Source organism: Petaurus breviceps, unplaced genomic scaffold, assembly GCF_028583685.1.
Source record: "Petaurus breviceps papuanus isolate PSGF00001 unplaced genomic scaffold, PetGlider_PUasm1.0 37, whole genome shotgun sequence".
Lineage (NCBI taxonomy): Eukaryota > Metazoa > Chordata > Mammalia > Diprotodontia > Petauridae > Petaurus > Petaurus breviceps.
This window is the reverse complement of record NW_027186296.1, coordinates 57,774,805-57,793,344: the sequence shown is the minus strand read 5'-3', so window position 1 is coordinate 57,793,344 and position 18,540 is coordinate 57,774,805. Positions and strand designations below refer to the sequence as shown.

The 18,540-nt window shown below is 35.0% G+C and overlaps 1 protein-coding gene across 3 annotated transcripts in view; it reads left to right on the top strand.

The window, feature by feature from the left end:
- Window positions 1–18,540, top strand: part of MCTP2 (multiple C2 and transmembrane domain containing 2) — a 268,641-nt gene that overhangs the window by 47,993 nt on the left and 202,108 nt on the right. For all 3 annotated transcript variants that reach the window (XM_069098511.1, XM_069098512.1, XM_069098510.1), the window contains exon 2: window positions 8,596–9,134. In XM_069098511.1, coding sequence (XP_068954612.1) covers window positions 8,667–9,134 — 468 coding nt within the window. In that variant the 5' untranslated portion in view covers window positions 8,596–8,666. The remainder of the gene's footprint in view (window positions 1–8,595; window positions 9,135–18,540) is intronic.

The following is an 18,540-nucleotide window of genomic DNA, read 5'->3' as shown; positions in this document are numbered from 1 at the left end:
TGGCCAGAAAAGGGAATGTTGTTTTGCACAGTCAGGGAACATGAGTTGGTCCATAGGACATCAGACTGGCATACCTCTTATAGGACCAGTGACATCATTCATTTTATTACTGCTTCTAGAAGAGGAAATGAAAAATGTGATGTCTCCTAAACTGGATGGACTGTGAGGTATGATTTGTTGTATGGCACATCAAGTAAAGTAGGTGAATTTAAGTCACTCTAGGACAACTCTACCCTAGTGTACCTGAATACATGTACATGTTACAGAACTGAGTAGATTAATTTCCTCAGGAACTGGAGACAATTTCTGTAAATTCATTCTGTAGGAAGCTAATCCATGTAGGGAGAAAAAATCAAAAAACCTGAACCTCAGCTTTTCAGGTTCACATAGCTTGATTTTACAAGGGTGATTGGTGACTGAGTTTAATAAGTCAGCTTTATGAATCAGAATATGAATTATTTAGAAAACCTGACCAGAGAATCATGACTTTGCCAGGTTCACAGGATGCTCTGTTTCTAATGATAAGTCTAATCAAGGAAACAACATAAAAAAATTGTTTCAAAAACAAGATAACAAAAAAAGGAAACTAGATATTGCCAAAAGGACCTTTACTTGTAGTTAATATAGCTTGGTGAGTTATACTTCCTTGGTTTAGGGATATTTTTGTCCAAAGACATGGGAAAGTTATGTAGATTCACAGTATTCTTTGCTAGTCTTTGTAGAACAGGCAATAAGTATGATAGAGCATAACTCCTTTCCTTTCCTGTAACATTACCTTTTGATGTGTTATGTTTGCCAAGATTATAACTTAGTCTCCATTAATTCTTTTGTGATGGATTCTCCCAACAGTTTTAAGTGGGGATCACATCTAATCTCATTCATTATTTTGTTGATTCTTCTTTACTTAGTATGGAAAATGTCACTGTTGATTTTATTCCTTATGTTGATTTTATTCCTTAGCTTCTAAGATCAATTCTCATCTCATCCCTCAGACCTCTAAGCCCAAGAAAAAACATTAGAATGAAAGGCACATTAAGAACTAGAAAACAGCCCCATTTTATAGTACTTTCCCTTTTCTAAAAATTTATTTTTTCATGTTCAATTCCAAATTATCTCCCTTTCTCTAGCCCCTACCTCACCTATTGAGAAGGCAAGCAATATGGTACCCTTTACGTATATGAAGTCATGTAAAACATATTTCCATTTTAGCCATGTTACAAAAACAAGCAAGAAATATAAAGTAAAAATGTGCTTCAATTTACACTTAAAAGTTTAGTAGTTCTCTCTTTGAAATGAATAGCACTTCTCTTCATGAGTCTTTTGGCACTGTTGTTGTGGATCATTGTATTCTTTCACAGTTGACTATTGTTCTAATATTGTTGTTACTATGTACAATTTTCTCCTGGTTCTGCTCACTCTACTTTGCATTAGTTCATATAAATCTTTCCAGGTGTTTCTGAAACCATCACCTTCATCATTTCATACAAAAAAATAATATTCTATGTACAGTGGTGGGGAACCTACAACCTTAAGGCCACATGTAGCTTTCTAGGTCCTTGGGTGTGGCCCTTTCACTGAGTCTAAGTTTAACAGAACAAATCCTTTTATTAAGGGTATTTGTTCTGTGAAATTTGGATTCATTCAAAGGGCCATGCTTGAAGACCTAGAGGGCCATGTGTGGCCTCAAGGTCACAGGTTCCCCACCCCTGTTCTGTCACAATCACATACCACGACTTGTTCAACCATTCCCCAATTGATGGTCATTCCCCCATTTTCCAATTATTTGCCACTACAAACAGAGCTGCTATAAATAGTTCTGCTCATATAGGACCTTTTTTCTTTTTCTTTGATTTCTTTGAGATACAGACCTAATACTAGTATTGCTGATTAGATGGCATGCATAGGTTTATAGCCCTTTGAGACTATATTTTTATCCAGAATGGTTAAACTAGTTCAAAGTTCTGCCAAAGGTAGCTTAGTGTGACTATTTTTCTGCATCCTCTCTAGCATATGTCATTTTTCTTTACTCATGTCAGACAATCTGATAAGCACTTCAAAGTTGTTTTTAATTTGTATTGCTTTAATTATTATTGATTAAGAGCATTTTTAATATGCTATTGATAGCATATGAATTCTTCTGAAACCTGCCTATTTATATCATTTGACCATTTCTCAATTGGGGAATGGCTCTTATTTTTATAAATTTGGCTCAGTTTCCTATATATTTGAGATTTGAGATCTTTATCAGAGAAACAATATAATTCCACACCCCAACCCTACCCCTAATTTCCTGCTCTTTTTTTTTTTTTACTTTGGTTGCATTGGTTTTGTTTGTATAAAAACTTTAAGTTAATGTAGTAAAAATCATACATTTTCTCTCCTGTAATCCTCCCCCCTTCTCATTTGAATATAAACTCCTGTTATCTAGAGATCTGAGAGATAATTTTTCCCATTTATTTGATACTTTCTAGTGTTTTTAGTAGGAATGTGTGTTGTATTTTGTTAAAAGCTTTTTCTTCATCTATTGATAAAAGCATATGGTTTTTATTGTTTTTGTTATTGATATGGTTAATTATGGTGACATTTTCTTATACTGAACCAGCCTTTTATTCCTGGTATAGCCCCCACCTAATCAATATTGTATATTTTTGTGCTATATATTGCTGTAGTCTCTTTGCTAGTAATTCATTTAAAGTTTTCACATGAATATTCATTGGGGAAATTAAGTTAGAGTTTTCTTTATCTGTTTTTGTTTCTCCTATTTTAGGTATCAGCACCATATTTGTATCATAGAACAAATTTGGTAGGACTTTACCTATTTTTCCAAATAGTTTATATAACATTATAATTAATTGGTCCTTAAATGTTTCTTAGAACTTGCTTACAGATCCATCTTGTCCTAAGGATTTTTTTCTTGAAGAGTTAACTTATTTCTTGTTCAACTTCTTTTTCTAAGATATGATTATTTACGCATTATTTTCCTCCTCTGTTAACCTGAACAATTTCTATTTTAGTAAATATGCATCCATTTCCTTTAGATTGGCAGTTTTATTTGCATGTAATCTGGTAAAATAGCTTAAAATAATTACTTTAATTTCACCTTCATTGGTGCTGCAGTCATCTTTTTTATATTTGATGCTTGGTCATTTAGTTTTCTTCTTTGTTTTTTAATCAGATTAACCAATGGTTTATTTTAAAAAAAAACAAAACAATCTCCTAATTTCATTTCTTTAGCTTAATATTTGATTTTTTAATCTTCAATTTTATCAATTTTTTCTTTGATTTTTCAGGAATTCCATTTTGGCATTTATTTCGGTTGGGAGGGTTTTTTTCTTGTTTGTTTTGGTTTTTTAGTTATTTTTCTAGCTTTCTAGTTACATACCCAATTAATATAAGCAACTGGTATGAAACAATCTTAAACAGTTGCCCAGGGCACTGAGAAGTTAGTCTTAGAAGTATGGATTTAGATTTGTTCTGTGAAATTTGACCAAAAAAATGAGACCAAAAGACTCATGAAGAGAAGTGCTATTCATTTCAAAGAGAGAACTACTAAACTTTTAAGTGTAAATTGAAGCATATTTTTCACTTTATTTTTCTTGCTTGTTTTTGTAACATGGCTAAAATAGACATATGTTTTGCATGACTTCATATACATAAAGGGTACCATATTGCTTGCCTTCTCAATAGGTGAGGTAGGGGCTAGAGAAAGGGAGATAATTTGGAAGTGAACATTAAAAAATAAATTTTTAGAAAAGGGAAAGTGTTATAAAATGGGGCTATGTTTTCTAGTTCTTAATGTTCCTTGCATTCTAATGTTTTTTCTTGGGCTTAGAGGTCTGAGGGAGGAGATGAGAATGGATCTTAAAAGCTAAGGAATAAAATCAACAGTGACAATTTCTATACTAAGTAAAGAAGAATCAACAAAATAATGAATGAGATTAGATGCGATCCCCACTTAGAAGTGTCAGAGGTTAGACTTAATCCAGTTTTTTCTTGACTCTGAGGTTAGTTCTTTATCTAACTAATAAATAGGATCCCACTTTATGTGTTTCAGTCATGTCCAGCTGTTCCTGACCCCATTTTGGGGGTTTCTTGGCAAAGACACTGGAGTAGTTTGCCATTTCCTTCTCTAGCATGTTTTACAGTTGAGGAACTGAGGCAAACTTAAGTGACTTACCTAGAGTAACACAGCTAATGGGTCTGAGGCTATATTTGAACTGAGGAAGATGAGTCTTCTTGATTCCAAGTTCAGTACTCTATCCACTATGCCACCTAGCTGCCCCAAGAGGACAAATAACTCTCAGATAATGCTATTTAAGCATCAAGGATACGATAAAACTTCCATTTCATTAGACCAAAGAGAATGCGCAACTTTTAAGCTCTATTGCCTATAGGATTGTGTTTTTGTTTTTCAGGATGACACTTAAAACCTCCACAGTTTGACTCCTAACTACTCTTTCCGATATATTTCATATTACCTCCTTCTATGAAATCTACCTTCCACTCAAACTAGACTACCAGCTGTTCACAGAATTCACCTACATTCTACTATCTGTCCCTTGGTCCTGCAGCCCCTTATTTCCTAATTTTCATCTCTTAGCTTCCTTTGCTTCCTTCAAGTCACAGCTGTTTTCCTGAGTCCTCTGAACATCGGATTTTTAGTACTTCTTCAAATTTATATATTTATATAAATGTTGTAGAATTTCTTGCAAAAAAGACTAATTTATATCTTTGTGTCTCTAATTCTTCCCACAGTGTCTAACACATATTAGGAGCTTAATAAATGTTTATTCAATTTCAGTCATCAGAGTAAGCTTTTATGGAGATCCTAATGGCTTAGATTTTTTTTTAATTACCTTAGAAATATCTGAGATCTTTTTAAATGGATCCACTTCTTTACTGTATGTGAGCAACTTAAGTTATATGAAAAATATGTATCTAAGAAATTAAGGTCAGTTATAAGACCTTTGTTAAAGATTGTAAATGTATAGACCTCAGATCATAGGGGGGCCCTACCCCAACTATATATCAGATTAAAAATCTTATTCCCCATTAAAATATAAAATTTTTAAAGAAATAATTTAAATTTACCTGCTTAAGGAAATTGTGCCCTGAAAATTGTTGACTTTGCTTCTCTAGGGTATGTGTATTGATTCCAAATTGGCCATTTGAGCTAAGAAACCATTAGCACTTTAACAGAATGGTTGAGAAATTTTGATTCGGGAAAGGAAATCTAATTAATTTTAGGAAAATAGGTGCATTCCAGGATATTGCAGGAGATTTAACTAAATGGCCACATTTCTCAAAACTGCTCTCACGTTTGATAATGAATGTAGTTTTGCAATTGTAGATGATGCTCTCAAATATGTAAACATATTTGGTAGTTACATGGTATAGTTAATAAAGTTCTGGGCTTGGAGTTAAGAAGACCTAAGTTCAAATCCTGCTTCAGACACTTAGTATTACTCACTTTGTGACTCTTAGCAAGTCACTTAACCTTCCTCAGACTTAATTTTTTTAACTGTAAAATGAGGGCTAGTTCAAAATCTATGATCCTATATAGATTGAAAATCCTGGTAATTATCACAAGTAAGTAAAATGGGATGTTATCCTCATTATAATCTGGTGTAATCTAGAATATGTCTCTTTCTTAGACTAGATAGATACACTTCAGGGTTAAGAATATTGAGTTCTTTTTTTTCTTTCTTTTTTCTCCCACAGGATGTAGTAAGACTTTTTGAGCTAATGGTAAAGTACTCCACCAGTATGGTACAGTTAAGGGGAACATCCGAGATTGGTGGTTAAATAGAAGGAGCGTGCCAATGATGAGTAATTGCTTTACTGTTGTGTCATAGGAAATATTTTTTTAAATCCAACTTTTTCAAAGAATTTTTACTTGAGGAGAACTTAAGGAAATTGATATTGTGTTCATGTGATTGAAAGTCAGAGATCTATTTTTTATTGTATTCTCTTCATCCTCAAGCCTGATTTCTTGCCATTCATATTAATATTTTCTGTCAACTCTTGAGTTACAATAATGTTGTTCTGTTTAGTATTTTAAAGGGTTTTGATTTGTTGGTTTTTTTTCCCTCCATTAGTCTAGTTGATTGCAGCCAGTTCAGAAAACTGTGTTCTCTTAAAACTGTAATAAATGAGGCTTCTTCCATTAAGTGACTTGGTTCAGGACTCTGCCAGGTAAAGATCTTGATTGCTTTTTGGGAGCTTGGCAACAGAGTATATTCTTCTGAATTCAATATCTGAAAGCCATAGCTTACCAAATAATGTAGTAGAGATGTCCTAGTTTAAGGGAAATACTCTTCTAGAGCATTTTAACTTGTAAACTTGTTAACTTGTGCTTCTCATAATAAAGGAAAGTCCTTTAAATTTGTTGGCAAGCATCTATGGGGAGGAACAAAGACAGATATTTTATTGTACATTGAAATTTTTGTTTAAACTTTTGCTCTGAGTGAAAAGTGTGTGAGCCAAAAGATAGGGTTAGGATAGGTTAGAAACAAGGAATCCGGCTAATGTACATATTAGATAATTAGCTCTTTTGGGATTGTGACTTGAAAATGGTTTAAAAAAATTATCGTAAGTGAAGAATAAAAAAAAAAGTAGGATTGGTAGTTTCCCTTTCAGTTAAATTTGTGATTTATATACAATTTGGATTCATAGCCTCTAATACTTCAGATATGTGATTTTCTTTAAAGGACATTACTTTATCTACTCTAAGTATTCTAAGTGTTATGATCAAACTTTTAGACACTTTATGAAAGTTCTACTTTTAAGAAGGAAAAGTGCTTTTGAAAAAACTTTTTAGAAGGAATAATCTTTTTCAAATAGATTTTTAGATTGAAAAACATGGTTATGTGTCTTCAGGGGTAAACAAATACAGGTTTTGAAAACATTATGCACTACAGAGAATAATATTAAAACTTTGAATAATTAGGTAGCTCTTTTTTATTACTTGCTTTTAGACTAGTTAGGAACATGTATGAAGTAAATAAATGAAACTATGCCTTTATTGTAGAGCACAATTTAAAAAGGCTTTCCTTTTAGCTGTGTACCTTGATATCTTTGGAATTTCCAGCAGAATGAATGAATGAATGGAAAAGAATAAGCCTCAACTATTTTCCAGGCCCTGCTGTATTAGACATTGGAGACACAAACAAAAAGAAAAAGAGTTCCTGCACTTAAAAAGCTTATATTTAAAATAGAGAAAGTTGACATTCGAATAGGGGAGAGTTTTGACCAGTTTTGGTCAGGGAAGTCACAAGGATGCTAAATTTCTCCAGGCAGTTAATCGACACACCCTTTCTAGAAGAAATAGTACTATTGATTGATTACTACATCCAAAATAAGGGATGAGAAATTGTGGAAAAGGGAAGATCAGATGATAAAAGATGTAGATGAATGTGAACGTAAAGCATCGTCAAGTGTCTGGAGTAAGGTTGTAAATTTTGTATCTGAGTTTGCAGTTGTTGAATCACCAACTAGCTGACTTGAGTCCTAGCACAGGAGCTCCAAAGATGAGTAGATGATCTTTCCCAGGAACTAGGATCACAGGAGATCCAGGTTATGTGAAGGGTGCACATACAGGTTGGGAAAAGCCAGACATCATTGACAGGAAAATAGCAGGGTGACTTGGGAATGGTTAGATGAGATGTAAAGGTGCAATAAGGTCTGGTGTATGGAGTCATTTAGTAGGTATAGTTGTCTAAGTAGGATAATTTTATTCTGTCAGCCAATCAAATGGGTTTGGCCCTAGAGTAGATTGCCCATCTTGGAGTCTGAATAAAGTTTGGAAGGTAGGAAAGGGGCTGGGGGTTATAAACATTATCTCATTTGATCCTCATAGCAACCTTGAGAGATAGATGCTGTTATTATCCCCAATTTACAATTCAGGAAACTGAGGCAAATAGAAGTTAAGTGACTTGTCCAGGACCACACAAAGCTAGTAATCTGAGGCTGGATTTGAACTCAGTCCTTCCTGACTCCAGGTCCAGTGATATATCCATTACTCTACAAAACTGCCGAAGCTGATATCTAGACTTTTCTTTCAGTCAGTTTTCAGTCATGTCCAACTCTTTGTGACAGCATTTGGAGTTTTCTTGGCAGAGATACCTAGAGTGATTTGCCATTTCCTCCTTCAGCTCAAAAATCAGGCTATCAGTAGGGAATACCTTTTGCCTAATATCTTGGTTTTGGGAATGGGAAGGTATCTTGCACTGATCCCACCAGTTAAAGTCATTGAGTCTTTTAACCTATAAAATGTATAAATAATCCCTAGGAAAATTTTATCATTATGTCTTCCCTAGGGAGGAAAAGAAGGAAAATAGTTGTCTAAATCATATATTCCGTGCTTTGTGTGTTGCTTTTACTTGACTGGTACTATTGTGATAAAGTCTAAAGGCCTCAACTCACAGCCAAAAAAATATAGCAGTGGAGAAAATGACTAATTTAATTGTTCTTATTCTTGAGTCATTTTGGTGGAAGATCGGGAAATACAAATTGTGTTTTCCCCAAAGTATTTTTGCTCTAAAATCAACCTGTTTAGAAAGTTAACTACCATTCTTCCTATATTGTGTTTTATAGGATTTGTTCAAGTTGTTTTAAATTGAAGCATTTCCCAGCAGAAAGGATTTTTCACAGCAGCTTATGCAACCATGGATCTGGACAAACCATCTGTCTGGGGCTCATTGAAGCAGAGAACTCGGCCTTTGTTACTCAACTTAAGCAAGAAGAAAGTGAAGAAAAACTCAGTCAAAACTCTAGATTTAAGAGAAAGTTGCCGTTTGGACAGACGGCTGAGCCTGTCAGTACCTGATATACTGGAGGCTGGGGCTTTGGCCCAAGATGGGCACTCTTATTCAGAGCACCAGGCCTCATTCACGTCTGTACCTCATGGCCTTTCCACTGCAGGAATGTCTCTCAAGAGCAGTAGTAGTTCCTTAAAACAATCTGAAGAAGACTCAGAGTGGAGCCAGGAGGAGGTAGCCCAATACAGCGTAGCTGAAACAGATTCTGAAGACATGTATGCTTCTGTATTGGAGGAGAGAAGGGCATCTAGTGATGGTGTCTTTGGGGCACTTCAGAAGACAACTCTTGGTGGTGATGCAGGAGAAGAGACAGAGGTGAGTGAGTTGGTTTGGAGGAAGGGGATTTATTTCTGGGAAATAGTCAACAACTGTTGAAAAAAAAACTTTTTTTTGTTTGTGGTTTTTGTGGTTGGATCAGGCTAAGAAAACATTTTATTAGAATTTGTTAATGAAATGTTGACATCACTAAATATTTCTGAGTTGTGGAACTGATATGCATAGTTTTAAATATTATAAATCTTTTTCAGGGTATGTTTAGTTCATCAAATGCTATACTTGATATTTAGGGATTTTTGTTGTTATTGTTTTGTTGTCGAGAACCAAAAATGCACCGTTTTCTAATTCAATTCAAGAAGCATTTATGTAGGAGTGGGAAATCTGAGGCCTTGAGGATACATGTGACCCTCTAAGTCCTCACATGCAGCCCTTCGACTGAAAGTGAAGTTTGGATTCAGTCAGAGGGCCACACTTGGGGACCTAGAGGGCCACATGCTCCCTCAAGGTCACAGGTTCCATGCTCCTGGCTTAGGTTACATAAAAGATATTGTGGTAGGCAGTGCTGGTGCAAAGGTAAAATGAACCAACCTCTGTCCTCAATGAACTTAAATTTTACTAGCATTATACAACTGGTGCTCAGAAAAATAAATATAGAACAGCACAAAATTAATACAGAGTAATTGGAGGTGAGAGAGCACCAACAAAGTGTGGTAGGGGTGTCAGGAAAGGTCTTGTATAGAGAGTAACACCACAACTAAGCTTTGGAGGAATTTACAGATTCCATGAAGTAGCAGTGAAGAAGGAAGGAGAATGTATTCTGGCATAAGATTGTAGGTTGGGGGAGGGAGAAGAATGCTTATAAAAAAGCACAGGGGCAGGAAATAATCATGTTTCATATGGAAGGTGGATGTGCTTGCCACACCTGATGTAATGGGGGTGGGGGGAGGGAGTTATTTATAGTAAGGCTGGAAAGGTAGGTGTCAGTCACAGTGTGACTGATTTTCAATGCAGAGCAAAAGAGTTTACATTTTATCCTAGAGAAAATAGGGAGTGACTTTAAGCTTCTTGAGCAGTCTGGCTGCTGTTTTAGGCTTAATATTCTAGTAAATCTTTGGAGAATTGATTGGGGAGGGGAGGAGCTGGAAGCAGAGAGGATAATTAGATTTGTAATGATTTGAGAGAGTGTTCCCTTTAATAATAATAGAACCCTGTAAAGGAGCTATTCTTTAAGTAGTTGGTCCTTTTAAGAGGTGGGTTAATTCTTTCAGGCTACTAAGGTAATCATGTACTGCATGGAAATAATTATCATATTTTCCTGAAACTGTGAGCTCTTCAACTCTGAAAGTCCCTTCTCTGATCCTATCCTTCCACTTTCCTGACTTCTTGCTTGCTTTTTCCTGCCCTCTACTACCTTAATCAATTTTGATTTGGTTTAATTTCTCTCCCTTCATAGTCTTCTTAAAAGAAAAAAAAAGTTTAAGTTTATATTACTTTCTTTTATTTTTACATCATCTTCATTTCCAAATAGATACTTTCCTCCATTCCCAGTGAGCTGTTTCTTGGAACAAAACAAAAAAAGCAAGGGGGGAAAAGGCAGTTCAGCAAAATAAGCTATGTAATGAACAGGCCAGTGTAGTATAAGGTGAACTGCCAAGCACATGGCCCACTGACTTTTAGGAGAATTCAAATTTCCATTGAGTTTTTATGAAACTTTCCTGAAGTGTACACACACACACAGACACAGACACACATAGACACAGACAGACACAGACGCACAGACATACACTGGAGGTACCTATGAAATCCTTGCCAGTATTCTCCTTGGATACTATAAGAGTAGAATTTGTATATGGAGGTGGGCCAGGGGTGAGGAGGATAGGAACTGATTAAGTGAATAATAAAAGTTAGAATTTATTATCTCTAAATAATAAATGTAAAGCACAGATGAGGAAACTGAGGCAGGCAGGGATGAAACAACATGCACAAGATCACACAACTGATATATCCAAAGCAGGATTTAAACTCAAAGTGTGATCTACGTGACACTAGGAAGTCCTTGGGACTCTTACAGAGTTCTTCAGGTCAAAATAATTTCCATGATAATGTTAACACATTGTTGGTTATTAAAATACTTTTCCAACTACATATATGTATAAAGACAGATTTTCTTTTTATACTTCAATAAAAACATTATATCACAATGGATTGAATGTAGATGCAGATAGGAAATTCCAGCTGTGTTCTATTAATTCAATCATTAAAGAGATTTTAAAAACAATGTCACTCTCACTATTTGGGGAGGGGAGGGAGTTATTTTTAATTAAAAAATGTAATTTGTATTAATGTGATAGGTTTATTTTAAGTTTAATGAGTTAATATTAATATATTAATAATTTTATTTAAATATATTAATAATAATAACATTATGAGACTTCTACTTTAATTTCTAATACAAAAAATATCCAATATATTTATCTATGTATATATGTATGTATGCATACACATACATACATATATTCCACATAAACAAAAGTACTTTGGGAAACTCAATGATTTTTGGAACTGTTTTAAAGAATTCTTGAGATAAAAAAATTGAGAGCCACTGACATAGATTATTTCTAATATCCTGCTATACATGAGAAAATGAGCCCTGATAAGTACTTGTATTGATTTTAAACACAGGAATGCCCATGCATTATACTGGTCTGGAATATAAGCCACACTCAAAAGAGAATCATAGAATTACATCTGAATGGGTCATTTGGTTCAACTTCCTTAGTTTTACAGATGAAACCCGGGGAGTTAAGTAACTGACCAAGGTCATATAAGTACTAAATGTTACCTCCTTGAAATGAGAGACAAAGAGAGACAGAGACAGAGAGACAGACAGAGAGAGAGAGAGAGAGACAGAGAGACAGAGAGAGAGAGAGAGAGAGAGAGAGACAGAGAGACAGAGAGAGACAGAGAGACAGAGAGACAGAGACAGAGAGACAGAGAGACAGAATGAGAGAGAATGTGTTTGTGTATACAAAATGAAAACTAGGCTCGGGAAACGTCCAGGGAGCAGGAAGACAGAAATAGACTCTTAAAGTAGTCAAGGTATGGGGGGGTGGGAATAGGGATTCTTGAAGGGGGGAAGGCAAAATATATTAGAATAAGTAGATAGAACTTGATGACTAAACACTGAGGGCTGAATAAGAGTGAGAAGTCAAAGATAACATTTAATTTTCTATCTTGTGAAATTGGATGAATGATGATTGCAACTGGTAATAGTTATTAGACTGGGGCGGCTAGGTGGCACAGTGAGTAAAGCACCAGCCCCGGAGTCGGGAGGACACGAGTTCAGTTCTGGCCTCAGACACTTAACACACCCACACAAAAAAACTAGCCGTGTAACATCGGGCAAGTTATTTAACCCCAATTGCCCTCCAAAAGGCCAAAAAAAAAGTTATTAGACTGAGGCAGCTGGTGGCACAGTGGATAGGGAGCTGGGCCAGAAGTCAGGAAATCCCAAATTCTAATTCAGTCTGAGACACTTATTAGCTGTGTGACTCTGGGCAAGTCACTTAACCTGTTTGCCTCAGTCTCCTCAGCTGTAAAATTATAGTAACAGGACCTACCTTCAGGGTTGTTGTTAGGTTCAAATGAATACTCAGCATAATGCCTGACTAGTTATTAGAGGAGGAGGAGGAAGAAAAAGAAAAAGAGGAAAAGGAGGAGGAGGAATAGGAGGAAGCAGAGTATTTTTATTTAATATTTACATGACCTTGAACAAGTCACTTAATTTCTATGAACCTTAGTTAAAATGAAGCGGTTTTACTGAATAACTCCTTAATTCTCTTTCGATTCTGAATTTATGATTCTAAAACTCTAATACATCAACTAAATCAAACATTATAAATAATGTTCCACATTCATAGTTGCAAAAAGTAAATGAGGCACATTCTGAAATCCCCTCTTTTTGTGGTTAAGCTTTATTATTACAATTTCATAGAATTTATTTTTTTTATAAATTATTTTTATTTCATTGAATTTCTCCCAACTACATGTAAAAATCATTTTTAAAACTTTTGAGTTCCAAGTTCTTTTTTTATTAATTTATTTTTAGTTTTCAACATTTACTTCTACAAGATTTTGAGTTACAAATTTTCTCCCCATCTCTCCCTACCCCCCACCCCAAGACAGTGCGCATTCTGATTACCCCTTCCTCCAATCTGCCCTCCCTTATCTTCCACCCTCCACCCCCTTGTCTTATTCTCTTCCTTTCTGTTTTCTTGTATGGCAAGATAGATTTCTATACCTCATTGCCTGAATATCTAATTTCCTAGTTGCATGTAAAAACAGTTTTTAACATTTGTTTTTAAAACTTTGAGTTCCACATTCTCTCCCTTCCTCCCTCCACACCTACCCTCATTGAGAAAACAAGCAATTTGATATAGATTATACATGTGTAGTTATGCAAAACATTTCCTAACAGTCATGTTGTGAAAGACTAATTTTCCCCTATCCTATCCTGCCCCCTCATTTATTCTATTATCTCCTTTGATCCTTTTCATTCTCAAAAGTGTTTGCTTCTGATTACCCACTCCTCCCTTTTGTCCCCCCTTCTTTCATTCCCTCCACTCTTATCCCCTTCCCCCCTACTTTACTGTAGGGTAAGATAGATTTTCATAGCCAATTGTGTATGTTTGTTATTCCCTCCTTAAGCCATATCTGATGAGAGTAAGGTTCATTCATTCTTTCTCACCTCCCCCCTCTTCCCCTCAATTTTCTTGCCTCTTTTATGTGAGATAATTTACACCATTCTGCCTCTCCATTTCTCCTTCTCCCTGTACATTCCTTTCTCACCATTTAATTTTATTTTTTGAATATCATACCTTCATATTCAACTCACCCTGTGCCCTCTATCTATATATATGAAAGTCTCATGAGTTACAAATGTCATCTTTCCATGTAGGAATGTAAACAGTTCAATTTTAATAAGTCCCTTATGATTTCTGTTTCCTGTTTACCTTTTCATGCTTCTCTTGGTCTTGTATTGGAAAGTAAAATTTTCTATTCAGCTCTGGTCTTTTCATCAAGAATATCTGAAAGTCCTCTATTTCATTCACTTTCCATTTTTCCCTTGAAGTATTTTAAAAATTTTATTTTAGACTCAAGGGCCAGAACACAAATATAGAATAGAAAAAAGAAACAAAATCATATCATGAACTAAAATAATCAAACTTCAATACAAACTAAGAAAGGAAAAAAAACTTGTCATATGCATAGCAGAACGTGAGAGGATTCAAAATATGTAACAATAAATTTTCATTTCAAGAAAGGCTGTATGATAAATAATACACATTGTGTTGACAATTGTTCATCTTTGCTTCCCTCTGAGTTTTCTTTTCTTTTCTGCTGTGTACTTTTTTATTTGTTTTTTTTTCTCTCCCTTCTCCCCCCAGAAGGCTATAATAAAGTTTAGATATGTTTCTCTATAGATACATACATAAACAAATACATATATGCATACATATATAGACATATACTTTCCCAAACATATTCTGCTCCTCCTCTTTGTTTTTATGTTTGTGCATATCTCTTGTTTCCTAGCCCTCTGGCCTCCTCTACTTTATTTCTACCCACGACCTTGCCCTCCTATTACTTGCCTACCCCCTGTAGCAGCAAGCACCCCAGCATCTCCAAGGTGACTGCCAACACAGGTTCTTAGATCTGCTTTTCTAAAGGAAAGCAACTCAAAATGAGTCCTATTCTCCCATTCCCACAAATCTAAACACCCTTCTGTATCCCCTTTTACCTATTCCTTCATTCTTTAAAGATCCCTTCCTTATCTTCTCCCCCCTCCCTATCTCCCTATCATTTTATTTCTTCTAAATTTAGAAGACTTTTATTCTCTTCTAAATAAATATATATTATTCCCTCTTAAACCCATTCCTGATGAAAGCAGGTTACCAGAACTACCAGCCCTTCTTTCCCATCTAATTCCTCTGCATCAGTTCTTCCTCTTGTATCTCACTTGTATAAAATAATTACTCTTTTTAGCTGTTCCTAAATGGTGTTGCTTTTTAAATTCACATCATACAGGTTTACCCCGATCTTTCTTATGAGTTACACATTTATTAATAAGAATTTTAGACATATATTTTACATATATCAAAAGTAAACAGTCCATCCTTATGAATCTCATAATCAGTCTTTGGTATGTACCTTATGTTTCTTTTAGTTATTATGTGTTGAATCTTTTATCAAGTTCAGGATTTTGTTTTTGTTTTTGTTTTTTTTTGGAGGGTATTTGGGGTTAAGTGACTTGCCCAAGCTCACACCACTAATTTTTGTGTTAAGTGTCTGAGGCCGGATTTGAACTCAGGTCCTCCTGACTCCAGGGCTGGTGTTCTATTCACTGTGCCACCTAGGCGCCCCCAGAATTTTTTTTAACAAAGTCTTGAAAGTCTGAGAGTTTATCAAATGTCCATTTTTTTCCATTCAAGATAATATTTAACTTTGTAGGGTATGATATTTTTGGGCGGAGCCCCAGTTCTTTTGCTCTTCAATATATCGTGTTCCAAGACCTACTGTCTCTGCTGCGAGGTTTTGTGTGATTCAAATTGTGGCATCATCACATTTAAGTTGTTTTGATCTTGATGCTTTTAATATTTTATCCTTGAGCTCAATCATATGCAAACAACTTTGTTTTTATATTATAATGATAATAGGCCTATATATACATATATATGCATACATATACATATATATGTATATAGAGTTTTAAGGTCGAAAAGTGGCTTGTTCACAACAATTTTTATGAGGTAGGTAGTATAAATATTATTTTTCTTATTTAATAGATATGGAATTTGAGGCTTACAGAAGTTCAGTGACTTAGCCATGGTAATCACAGAGGCAGGAACGTCTTCTCTTTAGTTCTGTCAGCATTCTTTCCGTTGTTAACACTCAGTCACTTCCTATACTTCACATGATAGAAATGGACTATAGAATTGTATTATCATACTAAGATAGTTTGAAAGAAAAAAAAGATTAACCAAATAACCCTAGATCAATCTAAATATTAAGTTAATGAAGACACTTGATACTTCATGAATTATAATTACTTCTGGTTTTATTTTATTTCATTTTAGAAAAGAGAATAATTTTCTTTATTTTGCTTTATCATAAAGTTAAACATCACTCCATTTTCTGAAAATGGAAATGTATCTAAAAAGAACCATCACTTAGAACAGCACACTAGGGCTATTAGCTTAGGGTCATATTGCATAAGCATTGGGTGCCCTCTTTTGTGAGCATTCCTTTCTTGCTCCTTATGAATTTCTGTATAGGTGGTTAGCTCTAAATTCTTAGGTCAAATAAGCAGCTTTAGATAGAGTGATAAAATCCTCAGATATCCACCTCCTCATTTTACAGATAAATAAACTGAGACTAAGAGATGTCAAAATGTCAAGATAATGAGACATAGTGACATAGCTAATGAGAGACAGAACCTGTTTGGGATCCCAGTTTTGTAACATACAACTTAAGTCCGAAAATTGCTGTATACCATACTGATGCTTTAGCAGACAAGTAAAGCTTTGAGGTTCAGCTCATTTCTTTTGTCCAGTAATTCTTTATTCCATTATCTCCTGCTCTTCTTTCTGTGCTCATTAGACAACTTGGAGATATAGATTTTCTGTTTATTACAATAAGTACCTCAAGCATTTGTGTATATGGAATACTAATGCCTGTAAGTTTCAGAACTAAAAAAAAAATGACAATATTTGTTGATGAGGTTTTAAAGGAAGTTAGAACAGTGAACTGGAGGACATCTAGTAAGCAGTTGTATTAGAGTGAACAGCCTAATGCTAAATTTAAGAGGGAACATACTTTTTTTTTCTGGTTTATGAATAAGTAGAAAGAGGAAGATAAAGCTTTAATTAACTGCTTAATTAATGTTTTAAGTTTCTTCTATTGATATGATTGTATCATTCTATCTATTTATATTGTGTTTGTGTGTATACACATACATATGTGTATATACACACATATGACACATGTATGTATGTATGTATGTATGTAAGTATGTCTACTACTGCTTTGGTGCCAGTTAGCAAATTAGAAAGTATTTGATTATAGTTTTAGACTCTATGTTGTCAGAGGAGCAGCATGGTTAAGTTCAGAGATGTTAATCATGAGAAAGTTGTTTGCCAGGTGATGAATTTGAGCACAGTAACTCACAAAGGTGAGGACTAATAGAACATTGTACTCCCTTGGAATAACCTTAAAGTAAAATATTAAGGAACTATTTCTCTTTGACATTTTTGTGGGCTCTTGATCTCGTTCTATCAGAATGAGAGGTCACACCCTGACTATTTTAATCCTTTCATCTCAGGAATTTTTGACCTGGAGCAAAATCTACTGTCCTGCTTGGTGCCTGGCTCACCTGTCCCACTATTTCAAGTCAGCCCCAAACATTTTTTCACTTCGCATCATACTCTCCAGCCATCAGTTTGATAAACTTATCAGTCATCTTGCCCCCAGAGGTACATCCCTCCAAATGTTAATAATAGAACCATGATCAAATCATGATCAAATCAGCTCTGCCATTGTCCTTAGAAGATATGATAAGCTACTCCACTCACCAACCTTGCAAGTTTCTGCACCAGATGTCCCAATAGGAAAGTGACTGTCTTTGCTATTATGTTTTGTTTTGTTTTGATTTTTTGCTTTTTGGAGGGGAGAAGGTAGGGCAACTGGGGTTACATTAGCCAAGGTCATTACATTAGCTATGTGACCATAGCCAAGGTCACATGGCTAGTTTTTGTGTTAAGTATCTGAGGCTGGATTTGAACTCAGTTCCTCTTGACTCCAGGGCAGGTACTCTATTCACTGTGCCACCTAGCTGCCCCCTTGCTATTATGTTTTTATTCCCAGTGCTTAGCCCATAGTAATTGGGCTAATCTTCTTCAAAGGAGCATCCAGGCTGCCCATTTGTTAACTCTTGCTCTTGCTAACATATAGTTCGCCTTTTATTATTCACAGAACTGTCTTGCATGTCACTTTTTATTAATAAGTCATCATTAATAATAAGTGACAGCTTTTGGAGATTTATAATTTGACTTTCTATTATTCTTTAGATAACCTTGAATTTAGATTCACTTAAGTTCCTATCTTTTCTTGGTTCACAGTCATCTTGTATTACAAAACTGAAATAGTTGAACATAAAAAAATATGCATATGTTTATCCTCAAAATAATTAGGTAAGCTTTCTGTTGAAGAAAATTCAGTTTAACAGATGCAACAAATACTTCTTAAATTCAAAATATGTGCTATATATTGTGCTAATCACTGGAGATACGAGGGAAAAGCTAACAGAGCATCCATGTTCAAGGACCTCACACTCTCCTAACTGTATCAGCAATGCCATATTCACAATGCCTATAGAGATTACAAATAT